We start from the raw sequence: 18,464 nt of genomic DNA, 5'->3' as shown, positions 1-18,464 counted from the left end.
TCATTTTTAAACTAACGCAAATCGACACTCGCTGCTGTGTCTACCACCCATCATTGTTTTGATCGGAGATAGCTGAGCTCATCGTGTGACCTTTCGGAGCCTCGGTATAATTCGCCGTTTTGATATGATTTCTTACTATGTATGATTATGTAATTAGCCAAAACTTAATTTGCCAGTCATTTTTTAATTCTTACTTTATAAAATGGCCTGTTTTTCACACTATACGCTTAACAGAGCGAAATAAATGAAGTTGGGTCGATCATATTTTATTTTAATTCTTTGACGTTGTTAATAAAATGGTTATGCAAACTTCAAATTTTTTATAATTAGCAGAAAGTACACAATTTTGAACAGGTATTTAAATATTATTATACTTTTTATCAGTTATGAAATGAATATCTAACCATTTGGTATCTTTAAGGGTCGGCTTCGAGGGTTTATAAAGTAATTTGAGTAAAGGGCCGGCTTTGTGAGTCTATCAAGTAATTAACTTAAGGACCGGCTTTGTGAGTCTATCAAGTAATTTGAGTTAAGGGTTGGCTTTGTGAGTTTATTAAGTAATTAAATTTAAAGACCGGCTTTGTGAGTCTATCATATAACTTGAGGTAAGACTCGGCTTTGTGAGTCTATTGTGTAATTTGAGTTAAAGGTCGGCTTTGTGAGTATAATGTAGAATATATTTCGTTGTAGGTAGAGATTCGTTTGCATTTTCTGCTGTGATGTGCTAAATCTGATTGTATATGGTTTTACTTTATGATAGAGTTATACTCCGTGAATAAATATCAAATACATACAGTAATATTCCAAGTAATTACACGACAACGATGTTGAAAACGTGCATTCCCCGTTGTAACATTACTAGAAATCAGCTACCTTCTAAGTACGTAGCCACCACCAGTGGTATACCGTCACGTGACGTCTAACAAGACTATCTGATTAAAATAAGAAAGGTAGTGTGACACAAATGAAGAAAAACATTGTCAATTTTAATGCGTAACGGGTTTGTCATGATATACGAATACAGTCATCTATGAGTTCTAATAGTTGTCACTCAAGGGCCTTCTTTGAGCACGCCATCATGTTTAATAAACTGTCCACGTTGTAAAATTACTTGACATCAACTGCAAGAGGATAAAATAGTTAACATTCTACACATCAAACTAAACACTGAGTGTAAGGACAGTATGCGTAAGGTTTACTACGAACAAGATCTACCCAATGAAATGCACTCATCCATAACCATGACGTCTGGCTAGTTAAACACAGGGGAAATTTCTTCCGGGAGATTCCATTCTTTTTGTTTCGATTTTGGTTACATCAAATGTTATAACATTTGCACCATTGCTCCCGTTAAATAACGATAACTAAAACCATTTGCTTTCGATGACGTAGCCTAATATTACTTAGCTCGTAGTTAAATGAAGTTTTCAAGAAGATCAAAGGAATGGGCAAGCAGATGAAAATGACTGTACTAGCAATATGAATTATAGTACATATTTATTAAAAACAGATACTGAAAATTCTGTACATGTATTTTTAAGACAGAATCAAATCTGATGTAAAATGCAGTTCTGCATTTATGTATATACATATTGATTAAGTACTTTCGGTTTTGGCATGCATAGCATATAAATCATAAAAAAACACGTCTTTTCATATTTTGTTTCCAAATGTTACATCAAATTTGATAGGGATTTTAAAAAAATACATACCTTAATTTAAACACAACACTGATAACTTTGAAAGGTTACGTTTTCCTCACCCCTACCTTATAGTACGTAGACACCACCTATGAGGATACAGTCACGTGACGTTTAACAAGGGAGATAACCTATCTGATTAAAATAAGAAAGGCAGTGTGACACAAATGAAGAACATTATTTAATGCGACCCGTTTAATAAACTGTTAGCAAGCTGATTTGTACTAGTAGACAAAATCGTGAGAAAAGTCTAGTCAAATCACTGAGAGCGCCAGTGTTGGGTATGCCAGTTGATTTATACTTGTAGAAAAAATATCGGAAAAGTCTCGTCAAATAACTGGCAGTTTTGGATTTGCTAGTTGATGGAGGCTGTTTGGTATCTCATCATATCGCCATATCCATTAATATCTTTAAACTGTGTTTACCACTGCAGTAGTGTGAAAGCAGGGGGTCTTACTCTTACATAGGTCATCGTGTGAAAAATTGAAGTATTGTATATTTAACTAGCCCTACTTCCTCTAAGTTAAAAAAAGATATCAACACTGAAATATGTAAACCTAAACATAATGTATTTATTGCAAATATTGTACCTATGAGATAGTATTCATTTGGTATGTGTGAATATATATATATATATATATACTACAAACATTAATACGAGATACATGTAGAGAATTCTGATGAACATACTTACATCGTTACTGAAATATGTGTATGTTTTCCTAAGGCACAGCAAAAACTGATTAAACACCAGTATGTGTGCACGCACTTGAGAATTCAGCCTGAGAAAAAATACATTAAAATGAAATATCCTTAAAATACTATTGAGTAAAATGAATGAATGTTTGATGGGGACAGACATATATGCGGTTACCCCAGAACTGTACATAAAACTGTCTAACATACTACAATCTATGGGATCAACTCATCAGCTCATGAAAGTAATTCGAGCACATGTTGTAATGGCAGCTTATGTCGTGTCTTTAGATTTAGTGGATAATAAATATACCTTTACGTAATAAAAATATATTGATAACACTCCTTAACATTAAAACATCAGTTATATTGACATCAAATAGGACTGTTTGACTTAATAATTATTCTAAATACAGTCAAACTTCTATGAATCGAACTTCGATTATTCGAATTTCTCGATGTATCTAAGGTTTTTTTTCCGGTTCCAAATTTTATCCCTATATATTACAACTAACCTACCCCTTTATGAATCGAAAGTTTTTCACGAACCATAATGATTGATCACATAGTCACTGGCACTTCATGATTCGAACAAAAACACTTACCTGCATTGTACAGGTATTTTCGCCCAGCGGCAAAATTTCACACATTACAGCAAAGACTTTTACTTGCAATCGTTAGTTCTGTGTTACGAGGTTAATTAATGACAGGACACAGATTAGAAGGTGTGTTCCCTGAACGCATACATGTCTAGAACAATAGGTAGAAACATCAAAGGGAGGGTAATTATAGTCTATATCATACATGTATTATATTTACCTGAGATATTTTACCTGTGGATCTACCTGTGTTACCTGTATTAACCTGTGATAACTTGCAGAAAGAAAACTAAGATATCAATATGAAGTTCAATATTTATTAACTTTTCTTATGATAATATTACAATTGATTAAATTTAAAATACATTTAATATAAAGAAAGAACACAAAGATGCCAATATTTATGAATATATTCTATCATAATAGCACAATTACCTTTAAATAACATGTAACTTCAACTAAAATATCAAGTTCAACATGTATGAATATATTCTATCATAATATTACAATTAACTTTAAATTCAAATCAAATCTATAAGGTACAATATTTTGATCTAAAGAAAGATCAATGAACAACATATCAGCACATAACTAAAGACATATATACAGCACTAGGAAATGATAAATATATGCAGCACTACTACAAAAACTTATAAATATACAGCACCAGGAAATGACAAATATATGCAACATGACTATGAATACTAATAAATACACTGCACTTATATGTCACACTATTAGAAACTGATTGATGTTACAGCACTAACGGCATATACGAGACACTAAAGACTGATAAGTGATAACACTAATTCAATGATGAATATATAGCACTGACATAAATATCTGCAACAATGACACAACGTACAAAGTCATTCGTTTTGCTCAGAGCAAGTCTAGGCAAGACATTTCAACCCAAGTGAAGAAGCTCAGATGCTGCATCAGCGTACGCAATGATGTCTATGGTGTTGCTCTCCAGTCTCTGTTTCAGCAGGGCAAGGCGGGTGTCAATGTTTCTGTACCTCTTGGGTCGGGGTCGTCTGGTTCCATCGGCGCGTCGTTGGAGTCTTGCAATTTCGTTGGTAGCCTGAATGTCTTTGAATGTCTGGATGATCTCGAAGATGTTTGGATGGGCGTGTTGCACAATCTTCTTCAGCTTCCCGTGCCAGGCTTCTAGGTGGTTGGTGGTACGTGGTCCATCGTTGTCGTAGTGGTTCCAAACTGGTCGGTCTCCATCCACCCATTGGTCAACAAAATAGTCCGTGAATGGTGTCACGTCAGCTGGTAGGTCGGCGTACTCAATGTCCTGTAGTGCGTGAAACCAGACATCCTCAACTTGCTGCTCAGGTACCAGAGGTAGGACTGCTGCACGGCGAACCAGTCTCCTGATGTCTTCGTTGTCCCGGTATGGAAGCTGTAGTCCAGTCATCAGTGCTTTTCTCCAGACGCATTGGGTGTAGTGGAAGAAGCAGCCCTTGATATCGGTCCCTGGGAAGACGGTGCGGATTGCGTTGTGGACAGCTGTCTCAAAGTCAACGAATACTGTGTCGGGCGACATGGGTAGGTGGTTGTCTGCCATGAATGTCTTGAGTAGTGTGAAGAATCTTGTGTAGATGTGCTGACTTTTCCCGGGTAGAAGAGAGTAGACAACTGGGTACATGGATCCATCTATCTCAATGTGTATCGTGTAGATCTGATGAAAGATGTTGGGACACGTGTAGAAAGTACCATCACAGTACCATCACAGTAGATGCGGTCGGCGGTGGCGAGCTCAGCCAAGTCCTCTGATGTGGCGAAGACAAGGATTCTGTTCTGGTCACCATCGTCAATGTGTAGGAAGCGCTCTCCAGTGTTGGTTTCCGTCCATCTTCCCTCGAGATCAATGTCCTGGGTAGTGGTTGGTAGCTTTGGTGTAAGCTTGCGTCTGGCTCTGTACAGCTGTGACTTCTTGGAGTTGAAGGTGGGTATCTTCTCTACAACGGTTCTTGTCTCTTCATCCCATTCGTTGTCACGCAGTTTGCAGAGTTCCTCACTGTAGATGGTAGGGATTGGTCTGATTTCTTTCTGGCAGCGGTCAGTGATGCAGTTCATGATCTCCTTGGCTACGATGCTTGCATGGTCTCCCGGGTGATTGTGTGGTTGCCGTCCAACTCCTACTATGATGTTGTTGCGGGTGTTGATTGTAGCAAGGCAGTTGGTAATGGTGCATCTCCAGTAAGTTCTGAAAGAGAAAAAGAAGATATTAATGTCTGGTTCACATAAATGTATAGTTTGCAACACTTGAGATTTATATGTAGAAAAAAAAATCTATCAGTGTTTCAAAGCAACACTTACTGTGACTTCAAGAGTATGATGTATAAAAAATATGATTTATTATTTTCATTTATTTATTTATTCATCAATTTACTTTTTATCTCTAATTATTTCTTCCTTATTGCATACATAAGAGCAAAAAAGTCCATTGATACAATTTATGAGTTTTTGTTTCAAGGATAGAATTAACAAAATATTTCTTTTTACAAAACAACTTTTACATCAGTATTTACCTTTCTCCTCGAGATGATCTAATTCTGTACAAGTAACCATTATATGATAAGTTGTTACCCCCAAGTCTATTTCTAATGAACTTAAAATTTAACTGAGCGTTAGCCATGATTGGGAATTGAAACACTAGAAGATTTGTTGAATGATAGCAAAGTAAATTATACCAATGTGAAAAATGTGGGAGCTTATATAGTTAAAATGCATGAATAGCTTGGATACTCACCTCAAAGTGTCATGTCATCTGTAGCTTTGGTCCTATTAACTGAGTTCATCAGTTTTTTAATTGATCTTTGAGAGGTGAACAGTTTTAGATCAATTAATTTATTTAGCAAACATCATTTGAATATAAAATTTACTATACAAACACTTTTTAAAGAAAATAATCAAAATAATCATATCAAGCAGTTATTGTGATTTGAATAAATGAAATTGAATGCATGCATAATTGTGCATAAATTAAAAAATATTAAAACAAAATTGTACACAATTTATATCCTTCATCTTGTAAATTGAACATTTCTTAAATAATTTGTTTAAAGTTTATATATATAATCCATACAATTGTAATTTCTTCTTTTTTTTTTACTTGAAATAAGTCTATTATACACTATATGTCCTCATCTGTAATTTCCCACCCTAAAATCAGGATACCTGTACACTCACAGGTAAATACAGGTAACTTGTACAGGTAAATATAACTACCTACACAAGGAAACAGACTATAATCACTGTGTAAACATATCACCCAAGACATGTTTTTAAATTGTATGCGTTCGGGGATACAGCCGATTAGAATTTGACTGCTTCCTTACAAGTCAGGATATTAAATCAGAGATAATGTCGTGTGATGTTCAACGTCGCCATTATGGTTGGTTATGACATTTACTTCGGTCTACTTTAAGGAATTTTGAAATAAAAATCGGGGGAAATACTGTCACTTGTATTATAATTTTACTCGTTCCCAAAGCGTTACTTTTTAGCATTAAACATGAGAAACACGTTCATTACTGTTTCAATCATGCGTTTTCCGGTTGATTCAGGCTAGCTATGGTTAGAACAACGGCAAACACTCTTGATATTTCTTTGACCGAAGATGTGTGCTGTTAGTCATGAAATTAATTTGCTTTCTTTTAAATTCATTTGTGTTCATAATTTTATGTATCAGTCTTAAAATAATAACTGTAACACGTGAAAACTACTTCAATCCTACATTACTACGTTACATTTAAAATCGAACCGTAAAATACAGATACTGTGTGACATGAAGGATCGATTTGTTGTTGATTTCTATTCAAAGTAATGTTTTCTTATGAATGAAAACTTTTTGTCAAGATAAATATATACATATATATATATGTACATTTGGTATACATGATTCAACCATGTTTTAAAACACAACAATATTTCCCGTATCGTTATCGAAGGACACCGCTGTCGGTATTCCATCGTGACCTTTTGGTTTCTGTGGAAGTTCTAGCTTCTCTGATCTGCCTCCTCCTCGTAACATGTACAGCATATTTCTCTCCTGGTCAATAACATAGTAATTTGAAGAGGAATCCTCCGAGCACATTCCAGGAGTGAAGCTTGTATAAAGCTCTCCTTCATCCTCTTCTGGCTTAAATTTGTCAGTGTACTTTCTGGTTTCGTCATAGATTTTGAGCTCTCTGGTACCGACATCGGAGACAAGGATTTTCCCTGTGTTACTGACCATCACATACATAGGGTGTATAAACAGAGGGTCTTTCCCCACTGCAGAAATGATTCTCTTCTTTTTTCCCGTCTTAGGACAAAACACAAGTATATTTGCCTCGTCACACACGTATACGAGTCCAACTCTTGATATGGAAATGCCTTGTGGTCTCCTAAGTTTTCCAACCAACACTTTCAGGAATTCTCCTTCGGAACTATACACTCGGACACTTCCGTCCCCGGTTCGTTTTCCTGAAAAATTCGATGTTGGTTTTAGTTAAGAAATTACTAATAAGCAATAACTAATATTTTTCAATGTTGGACGATCGATTATATTGTTTCAACCAGTCTCATGTATATTTTCATTTCATTCCTTAAAGTATAATTCTTATATCGGTTTGTAACTATCACAGCAATTTATCTGCCCTGATTCCACAGATATCAGTTTAAAATTTAATTTTGTTTTGCTACAGACGAGGCAAAACAATGTTTTCATTAAATACATGAAACATATTACTCACATCGAAGGTTTTTGTTTTTGTTTTTAGAATTCAAAGGCTTCAAAGTACTAATATCATATTTAATTGATATCAAAATGAAATATTTTTTTGAATTCATATTTGATTTACGACTTTATTACTGCCTTGTAATTGGATTCAATGTCGTTATTGATGAGATTTGTATACTTGCTATTTTTTGTATTTTAATTCTTTACTAATGATACGGTTTGATGTAATGAATTATTAAATACCAACAATGCAATCCCCCATATGGGAAAACTATTATAACGGCGTACCGTCAGTGCTTCTATGCTCACAACACTGTATGGTATTTATTGTACATTGAATCACATATTTTCCTGGCTATACTGGCATTGCCGAGCAAATGAAATATTTGTTTATTTACCTTGATCAGTAATGTACATCGGCGTTAAAGACTCTCCACGCTGCTGACTTGCGATGTCAAACGGATGAACCACATCTGTGATTGTCCTGTAGAAATTTCCATTCTGTCTAAACATTTTCACATTGTTATCGTCAGTAACAAAGGTGTAGCAGCTCCCTTGGGAATCATGAACAACTGTGAATCCAGAGGGCCGAAATGGGAGAAACACACGGTGAATCAATCTCTGGGGGAATGCTGAATTATCATTTAATATCGAGACGGATTTCCTGAATGTCCCTGAAAATGGAGATAATGGAGGGGGATTGTAGTGACGCTTCTGATTGTCATCCTTCTCTTTCGGAATCTCCGGCTGGTGTTTTTCTTTTCCAGTGGTGTTATCATAAAGTGTATCACCCACTTCATTGTAGATTTGCTCATCTGCCTTTTCAGCTGTCGAGGGATTTTGTGGCTTTGGTCGAGGAGGAAGTGGAGGACGAGGATTAGGAGAAATGTTTTTATAAGTACTGACTGATTCTTCTTCTCTAATGTCTGGGTTTACAACTTTGTTTACTTTTGGTTTAACTGGAATCGGTGGCGGAGGTGCTGGTTGTGATAAAGCCGTAGATGAATTTTCGTACATATCAAAAGAAACAAAATCGGAAGTATATTCCTCTTCCTCTGTAATGGGTACTTCATTTATCTTTACATTTCCCAACTGAAGTTTCAATAGCTCTTTCAAGACTGTTTCATTCTTGGAGAATTCAATGGTCTGGTATTCAGGAATAGGCTTGTTTTCTCCCCGCAGAGCAATGGTCGATTGTTTAACCAGCCTCTTGGCTCTTCTGCAGAACTCTGTGGTTCCATCATTTTTAAGTTTTTCTATCTTATCACTGATGAAACAGAACTCATTTATCCTATCTTTGATATGTTCTTGCCTTTCTGTCAGCTGTTTAACATACTCATCTGATTTTTCCTCGAGAGGTTGAAGCATTTCCTCTTTTTTCCTGTGAATTTGTGCAAACATTTCTTCAGCTACTTCTTCAATATTGTCTTTAATGGTTTCTCTTTGTTCAACTTGTTTTTCAATCATTTCCTGTAGTTTTTCCTCATCTGCTCTGTCGTCTTCTTTTTTTTTGTAGTAACGCATCCATTTGTTTATTGATAAAGTGCTCGAGACCCTCTGCGTATTGAGATATCTGTACTTTCCTGTGTGAAGAATGGATGCTGCATTTTTCACAGATGAGTTCATCATCGCAATCTACACAAACAAAAAACAGTTTCTGCCCATGAATATCACATACTTCAATCAGCATTTTAGGCTCAGAATGCGGAGGGAAATTTAGTTGATTAGGGTTATCATCAACTTGTGCATACTGACATTCATCTTCTGCATTGTTCTTGTTATCTTTGATATGGCCGCATCTTGCGACCGTATGTAAAGACTGCAGCAGGTGTACTATTTCCGTAACAACAGGATAGTTTTCTACTTTTCCTAATTTTGGATTTAAATATTGTTTACACATCGGACATGATGACTCACGTTTCATATGATCTCTTACACAAACGAGACAGAAAATATGTCCACACTCTACTCGTCGTGGGTCAGAAAGTTCCAAGCGACAGATACCGCATTCCGTCATAGATAGAAGTTTCGTGTAGTCTTTCCTCTTCCTGGATGCCATGCTTGTTGACCTGCAAAGTGATATCGATTGAAATTGACAGTTACAGTCATTTGAAATGATACTAATATCTTTCCTAGACACAATATCAAATATTCGGGTTAAGTAAAATTACTGCAAATAAATAAGTTTTCAAAAAACTGCAGTTCAACAATCACAAACTTAAACAGACAATAGTCATAAACGTCTTGGAGGGTCTACATGAGAACTCGTGACTTTTACTGGAAATATGTTTCTCTGGTGGCTGAGCTATTTTTTTGTTTCAAAAGAGGCTCAATTTATAGAAGAGCTTATCTGAACAGGACACAACGACTTTGCAAAATTGCTTCAGATTATTTATCACGACATGTTTGTAAATACCAAGATATTTATTGACAATGTATATCGTATATACCCATCAGAATTCCGAAATCAAGGACACGACAGACCTTTCTACATCAGCTGATTCAACATGGACGGCTTTCCACCAAACTGTATGTTAAACCTAATTATTTCAGTTTCCCTATTTTTATTTTCCATTCATTGATAACAATATATCCTTGCAACCCTAACCTTTTGTATTTACATGTCACATTTGATTCAATATCCTGGAACATTTTCCCATTATTATGATTTCCGTTGTTCTTCTTTGAGAACGTGACATTACTTAGTGTAATAGTTGGATTGGTAAGATTGGAGAAAGGGAATGGAGTTAGTCGAATAGAGGGATTCAAATAATTGGCGAAAGGAGATGGATTAGTTGAATAGTGGGATTAGTAAGACTGCATAAAGGGGGTGAAGTTAGTGGGAAGTGGGATAAGTAAGATTGGATGAATTAGAAAAAGGAGCTGGAATTTGTAGATAATAGGATATAAGGGATTTAAGAAAGGTCCTTGATAAAGTGGATTATTGGGATTGGAGGAGGGAGCTAGATTTAGTATATTCATGCGATTATTGGAATTGGAGGAATTGGAAAAGGGAGACGGAATTAATAAATAAGTGAGGTTAGCTGGATTTCTTACTCAAACTCATTTGCACAAATATAAATATAGTTTCTATTTGATTGTAACTTGACGAACTAATATCGGGATTACTCTCAATAATTGGATGAAACTACTTTGCATATGTTGGAAGTTAATTATTTTCAACAATATTATTCAAATTTGAAACCCTGCATGAGTATCTTTGGACAGTTTCTACTGAATAATTGAGAAGTTAATTTAAATTTGAAACCCTGCATGAGTCTATTTAAACAGTTTCTACTGAATAAGTTAGAAGTTAGGGGAATGATGTATTGTGCACCTTGGGGTTTGTACATATTTAAACAACACCAGCTTGAATGTAATAGCTTTGTAAATTTGTAAATTTATGAGATAACATACTCTTAGCAAATGCATTTTAGTGCATCGCTTGAAAGGCCCAATAGTGAATTGTGCTGTAATTTCATTATGTGTTGTCCTTGATATACGCTAAAAACCTGAAAACAAGTCGACCTTAGAATAATCCAATCCTGAAAATTAGCTTTGTTTAAAAATAGATAATCCTGCATTTCCGCACTATTATTTAGTAACATATAAATTATCTTGTTTTAAAACTTTCAGTTACTTCCCATGAAGCTTATTATATAATTACGGACTTTTCAATTGTATTGCCAGTTAATGTACATTTACCTAAATAATCAGACTTCGGAATACAATGATATATGACATACACTATGTGGTTAGATATCTAATCCCTATCCAGGTTTCTGGTTCAGCTTATCTTTTCATTATATAACGACAAAGATATATTGAGTTTTCACAACACAAACATAGTGGAATTTATAGTGGTAGAATAGTTTTATCTTTATATAGTATGCTAGTATAAGTGTTTACTTTCGGTTTATTGCATGCAGTTTCAGTGTATATGAATAGACCGTCATTGTTATTCGTAAAACGCCGTACCCCTCCCACTCGTCACGATATAGATATTTGATCGAGACCAATGATATGTGATTAAACTTGTTGTATAAATATTGCATACGTACATTTGTATTCTAAACCCTGCAAATCATAATAGTCAGTAGGTAACTTATCATATAGCTATAGCGATCCTAACGTAAGGCATATGGAAGTACCTAACCTTCAAATCAAATTGTAGCTGTAACCTTTATTCAATTAAATCAGTGAGATTCACTTCATTTTCTGCATACACATAATTTTTTATCATGTGAATCAAGTGATGACCGACGAAATATAAAAAAATAGAAAAGCAATATATACAGAATAAAATATAATATATAATGTAATAACTATGGAAAAAGTTCCAGTGGCTTGATCAGATACTCAACCACAATAGGACAGAAGGAAATATATTTTCTGTTTGATTGTTACATGTAATAAGCTTTAGTTATACAAATGAACATCTAGATAAGACTCAGTAATGGAGTGGTACTCACTCACTGACTCACTCACTCACTCACTCACTCACTGACTCACTCACTCACTCACTCACTCACTCACTCACTCACTCACTCACTCACATTTTTTATGTGATTGCCATATGACAAGGGAACATCCCTTAGTTCTACAGGTTCGTACTACTGGAACAAGCATTAACCAGACATATGTCAGAATTTTTTTTTTCAATCACTTAAGACCCACAACTGAAAACAATATCATTCAAATTAGTCTATTTAAAAAGTTTCTACTGACTAACCAGGAAGTTTCAGGAATGATTTACTGTGCATCTTGACCCAATTTAAAAATCACACGGGTTTATTGTGTATATATTTAAACAATAGCTTATCAAGGTAATAAGCTTGAATGTCGTATTTCTAAACCTTTCTGATATAAATTTAATATGGAATGAGTTTTTAAAGGTCAGAGTGTGAAATGTGGGGGGAAACCTCATTATGTATTGTTCCCCAGTTAAAAAAATAAAAAGGCTGACCTTGAAAATATCCTTTTTTTCTTCCATAGATAAACCTGCATTTGCTCACTATCATTGTAGTGCTATATTTTATGAAACTCTCAGTTACTTACTAAAACGTATTATGTTATCACAGACATGATATAAGTTTACCTCCATACAAAAATCATACTTTATAAATGCGTTTTAGTTTTATTACAAACACTATTGCCTAGATATCCGGTCCCTATTTAGGTTCGTTGTTTAACATACATGCGCATTACATAACACCAAAGACAAAGATAAACTGATTTTCACAGCACAAAAATGGATCTTTTAGTGGAAGGATAAACTGATAAGCTTGTATAAATGTTTATATTTTGTCATATCGATGTCCATATCAACTGAAGAACAGATTTGAGGACAGTATGAAGGTACAACAAATGATATATATTCTCATGTACATTTCTCGAAACACAGCATACTTTTTGGTTTCTCTTCTATTCCTCTAGGACGAATCAAACGCTCGGCTTTTGATGAAAAAAGTTTCTGTTTCCAATGTAACAAAACCTTCATAAAGGTCAAAGCGATGAATAATGAGTATAATTATTAACGCTGTAATAATACTGTGTATTTAACAAATATAAATACTGATAAGATGTAAACGTAGTATTTTTAAGATAGAATCAAATCTGCTTTAAAATGCAAATTCTCATTTATTGACGTACCCAACTTCGGTTTCTTTAGACATAGATACAGACTAATGATATATGACGAAGTCTGTGACATATCTTGTTTAATAATGAAAAAAACCTCTGGTTCTTTTAAAATTTATCATTAAATGAATACACAGAAAAGTGTAAAAGACTTACCTAATTTTAACACACAACTGATCACTTCGATAGTATCCGATTTCTTTCTCTGTGTTATGTAGCCACCGCTTACGATAACAACGTCACGTGATGGCCCACAAGGTACACGATTTCATATAATTGAACTTAGAAAGGTAACATGCTATAAAAGAACACTTATCTACTGTGAAGATATAAAATATGTTTGATATTTTTATTGACATGTCTAAAAAGGATAGAAACCGTGTAGCCATGATACTAGGTTTCACTGTGTATTTTCATTTCAGATTATTTTATTGTCTTTATGTTGATGACAAATGTAATTGGGCAACAGGCAGAGCCTATGAAAGCCCCCTCCGTACAACTTAAACAAGTACACAAACACATCAATCAAAATTAAATATATTAAATAATAATGAAAGCATTCCAGGAATAAGAATGTAGAATATAGATTCAGATGAATAATTATCTAACTGAAATGTAAGGCAAGAATTACCATCATTTATATCATAGTGTTAGAGAGTTTCACTGTGTATAAAGGCCACTTTTTACTCAACGTAATTGAAACTAGTGTAGGGGCAGACAACCTATTAGTAGAAGAAATTATCATTGATTTAATGTCGGATCACTATCTGAAGTTGTAGGTAGTTTGTAGTTCTTAATTTTTACTTTAAATATTCTTTCGGACTATCAAGGCCATGACAATTGTTTTTTTTAAATCAGCTGACATACCTGCATTGTATTAGTCGTTCTATAAATGCACCACACTCTACTGGTCCATTAATTAAATTTTGAGCATATTTTACATATTCACCTTAAACATGATTGTGATTTCATCCATTGTTCTAATCGAGTATGTAACTGTTGTAAATGTTACCTAGGGCTGCCTTATAAGTGATTCACTTATTGCACAGTTACTTATATGATAGCTATAGGTAACTCGAGATTTTTGGTCTTTTTATGGTTATACACAATAAAAGGAGAAAGTAGAAATTTGCTTCTGTTTATCTACTGCGATTTCAAATAACAAATTAAGTTACGCTGTTTGTACCTTATCTGGACACTTTATTTGAGTCGAAATTCGGATAAGTCAAAACAAATTTCCACGGTCACATGAATTTCGAGATAACGATTTTCGACACGGTCAAACAGAAAATTTATTCCAAAAACAGAAAATTGTGTAATGTGTCAGCTGATAAAAAAAAAAAAAAAAAAAACTAAGAAAATAGCATCCTACTCTAAAAGTAAATTAACGTTTTCGCGAATCATCGTAAATGATCTTATCATGGTAGCACATAGTAGCACATTTCTGGATTTCCATTGATTTATACACATTTGAATCGAGAAATACATCATTTTGAAATAATTTCTCTTTGTAAAGTGCTTCATTAATCATGCATTTGATTTTCTAAATATACCTTTCTATAGGAAATATAACTGTTGTGATGAATAATTCAATTATGTCAATGTGTATAATGGATCTACCGACCATGCCCGTAGCAGTTTTGTATTGAAGACCTATTTGTTATCGTATGCGAGACGATTTCCATTTAGGAATCAGAGCGTTTGACCATGCAATAAGAGTATATTAACCTACCTTAATAGTTCAAAGGTCAGTTTCTCAAGAAAAAAATGGTATGTATGTATGTATGTATGTATGTATGTATGTATGTATGTATGTATGTATATATATATATGTAAGTATGAATGGATGTATGGATGTATTTACAGAGAAAATAGACTAATCTATTCAATATCGTAAAATGATATATAGAAGAATTATAGTATTTATTTGGCTCTATACTGTGAAGTCTAACTTATTATTGAACAACAAATCCCGCCAGAATTTTGCAGATAAAACAGGATGTCTTTAATGTGCTGAGTTGATTAACTGAATTTTTCACAAATTCCTACAGAAATATTGATAGGAATGCATGTACTTTTTTGAAGAGAACGAAAAAATTGATTAATCTTACCAGATGAATTGTACAATTTGTACTCAAACTAACGTCTAACAGAACATAGGAGTGGTTTATAATTCATGCAAATGACTTCATGTCAAAGACAATTATCTATGCAATATGTACACGACCTGAATGCCCTTCGAAGAAAATCTTTAGACATAAAAACAATAAAGATGTAATGTCAGATTATATCGCATGTAGTGACCTCATGGTCATCACACGACACAATTCAATTGACATTTGATCACGTGACTTTCCAACGACCTATATATGCTTGTTGAACCAGAACGGCCTCGCTGTCAAGCCAAGTTCGTGCTAGAAAGATCCCTGCCCTGTTGATACTGATACCTCTAAAGGTGAGAATTTTTTTCTAAATGATATAATTAATTATTCATCAAATTTGTAAGTAGTGATTGTGATTTCAATTTCCGTCGAAATATCATGTCTTTAGATAAAGTAACTTTTAAGAATAAATTAAAATTTCGAATGTTTCCGATGTCATAATCATTAAATGGTAATCTTTACATATGAAAATTTCTGTTTTATTTCAGCATGTCTTTGTTATCTTTGTATTATTAAAAAAACATCAAACTGATCAACCAGAAAAATAGTACTTTTTATCGAAAACTCTTTATCTATTGATGAATCAATATTGTTATCCTTCCAATAAAACTTCTTTGGCTTTTGAAATCATATTTCGATGAAGTCTCCTATGCTTCAAAATTTAGACCTAAAGTGATAAAACAGCGTTATGATAAAGTTTAATCAAGTTTGTGTCTTATTTATCTAACGCAAGATTTGTATTTGCGTGTACTATCTAAGGAAAAGTAATCAGATGGATTTAGGATAAAGTCATTGTTTCTCCTGACTCAACTCAGAACTACAATTGAACGTCGCAGAATTGTAAGTAATTTTCAATAGGAATAATTCTGTTTTGCTTTTATTATTTTTCAATTTTTTACTTTGGAAAATTCTATCCAATACAAACTTGAAACCCAAAAGAGAACTAATGAACTGTAAACAATGTTCTCTTTTGAATTTTTATAGCGAAAACATGAATTTTAAAACGTTTTTTTCGAATTGAGATATGCAATTATATCTCAACTTTGACTTGGTTGTCATTGTATAACGATGGCATTTAATACAATGTGACTATGAAATAAAAGAGTATATCACTAAGATAAAAATACTTTTATTGGTGAATAAAAATTTTATTCAAAACAGAATTCTTCCACACATAAACTTGCTATAAGGATTACATTTGAATTAATCAAGATAAATTAGGTTTAAAATTAGGTATACGTATACTGCAAAATATGTAAATGATGAATGGGAAGATGTATAAAATAAATATGAAACATAATTATTTTAGTGAACTAATAATTACATGAAAGATTACTTTATTCTTTTCTGCATACACTATATACTTGAGTGATAACCAAAGGAAATCCTACTTACTCATTATCTAACCTTTCCAGAAAAATTAGTTAGTCATACTTCAACATTGTAACATGTCGGATTACGAATACATGGTACTGATTAGAAACTTCCCGGTTTTAATCGAATACCTAAACTTCATAAACAAAATGTTATTGCCGATTATGATATGCTTCTAATTAAGAGATTTACAGAAAATACACATTTTATTTACATTATGGAAACTCCTACGTATTGAAAACTCCTGGCTATGATCAGAGATTTTAGGATCGGTGTCACATAGGGAAGTTATAATTATTTTCATATCTTGATTCATTTAGTGCATTGTCATTGTCAACTCTGACACTATACATGTTGTTCACTTATTTCAAATTATTTAACGTTCTACCATTCAAAGCAATGTATCGTAATCGTATCGGTAATTTTTTTTCCTCTCCATTAAAATTACACATATTATTGTTATTTCGCCTTGTTCTCGCGTACTTATCAAGTTTCCATATCAGGGAGAAAACGTAATTTGCTATATATTCATTTGATAACCTTAAGGAAATATTTTCTTCTGTTTAGTTTCATTTAATCGCATGAACAATATTACTTTTACAAAGTAAACTGATACATTACGCCAATTTTAGAATTAAATGAGAAAAAATGAAAATTTGAAAATTAAAATGACATAAACTCAAAAGATTATTGACTAGAATTTTATTTGATGGTGTTTTCAAATATGATTCACGAATAAATTGCTTTTCCTGTAGAATTATTATATTGTTATGTATTGGTAACGTTGAATAACATGTTCTTCCCTAGTAAAGAATGATGGTACGATAGTTACGTTGTATAATATTACCGACTGTTATCGCTCAAAGCAATTCTATAGCGAGACATTACACAATTTCAATTCATATGAAAATAAGTGAGAGGTTTCGATACGATACAGTATTCCATCTCCAATCCTGTATATAAACGTGTATTCATATCAATATTGCCTGGACGGTGCAGAGCTCATTCAATTAAATTTTGTAGATAATAATTCCCGATAGCACGTTCCAACAAACATTTCACAACATTACTGTACATTATAAAACTGGACAGATACTCAGATAGCCTGAGGTTACAGGAATATTAACTTGCTGTCACACGCAGAGTTTACTTATAATGAAATCAAAACTATCAATACATAATTAAATCTTAGTTATGTAAGAAAATCATAAAATTAAATCTGCTGTGAAGAAAATAAATCTGTATTGAGTTTTTTTACTTATAAGCAACGTTATAAGTAGTTATCATGTGTCTCTTTGGATGTAATATGTACCTTATTTGATGTAGAACTATTGAAGTTACAACGATATCGAAAGAAAATTCGACAAAAGCGTACACATGCATTACGTGCTCATATTTTCCGGATCAGTTTTAGCAACCGAACAAAAACTAAAGCACTTGTTCTGTCTGTAGCCACAAAAACTGGCAAATGAATTTGAACTCGAGCATTAAATCACTTTCCGTTATTTTTTTATTACAAAATTCAACACTTTTTCAATCAAACTTTTAAAACAAA

At 33.4% G+C, this 18,464-nt stretch overlaps 1 protein-coding gene across 1 annotated transcript; it reads right to left on the bottom strand.

The window, feature by feature from the left end:
- Window positions 1-3,902: 3,902 nt before the first annotated feature.
- Window positions 3,903-5,645, bottom strand: LOC132554336 (uncharacterized). The gene is given in 3 exon segments (XM_060218642.1): window positions 3,903-4,739; window positions 4,742-5,213; window positions 5,539-5,645. Coding segments are annotated over 3 exon segments (1,416 nt in total).
- Between the last annotated feature and the right edge of the window lie 12,819 nt (window positions 5,646-18,464).

Source organism: Ylistrum balloti, unplaced genomic scaffold (assembly GCF_031769215.1).
Source record: "Ylistrum balloti isolate Yb309-2 unplaced genomic scaffold, AGI_CSIRO_Ybal_v1 Utg370392, whole genome shotgun sequence".
Taxonomy (NCBI): Eukaryota; Metazoa; Mollusca; class Bivalvia; order Pectinida; family Pectinidae; genus Ylistrum; species Ylistrum balloti.
This window is presented reverse-complemented; position numbering and strand designations above follow the sequence as displayed.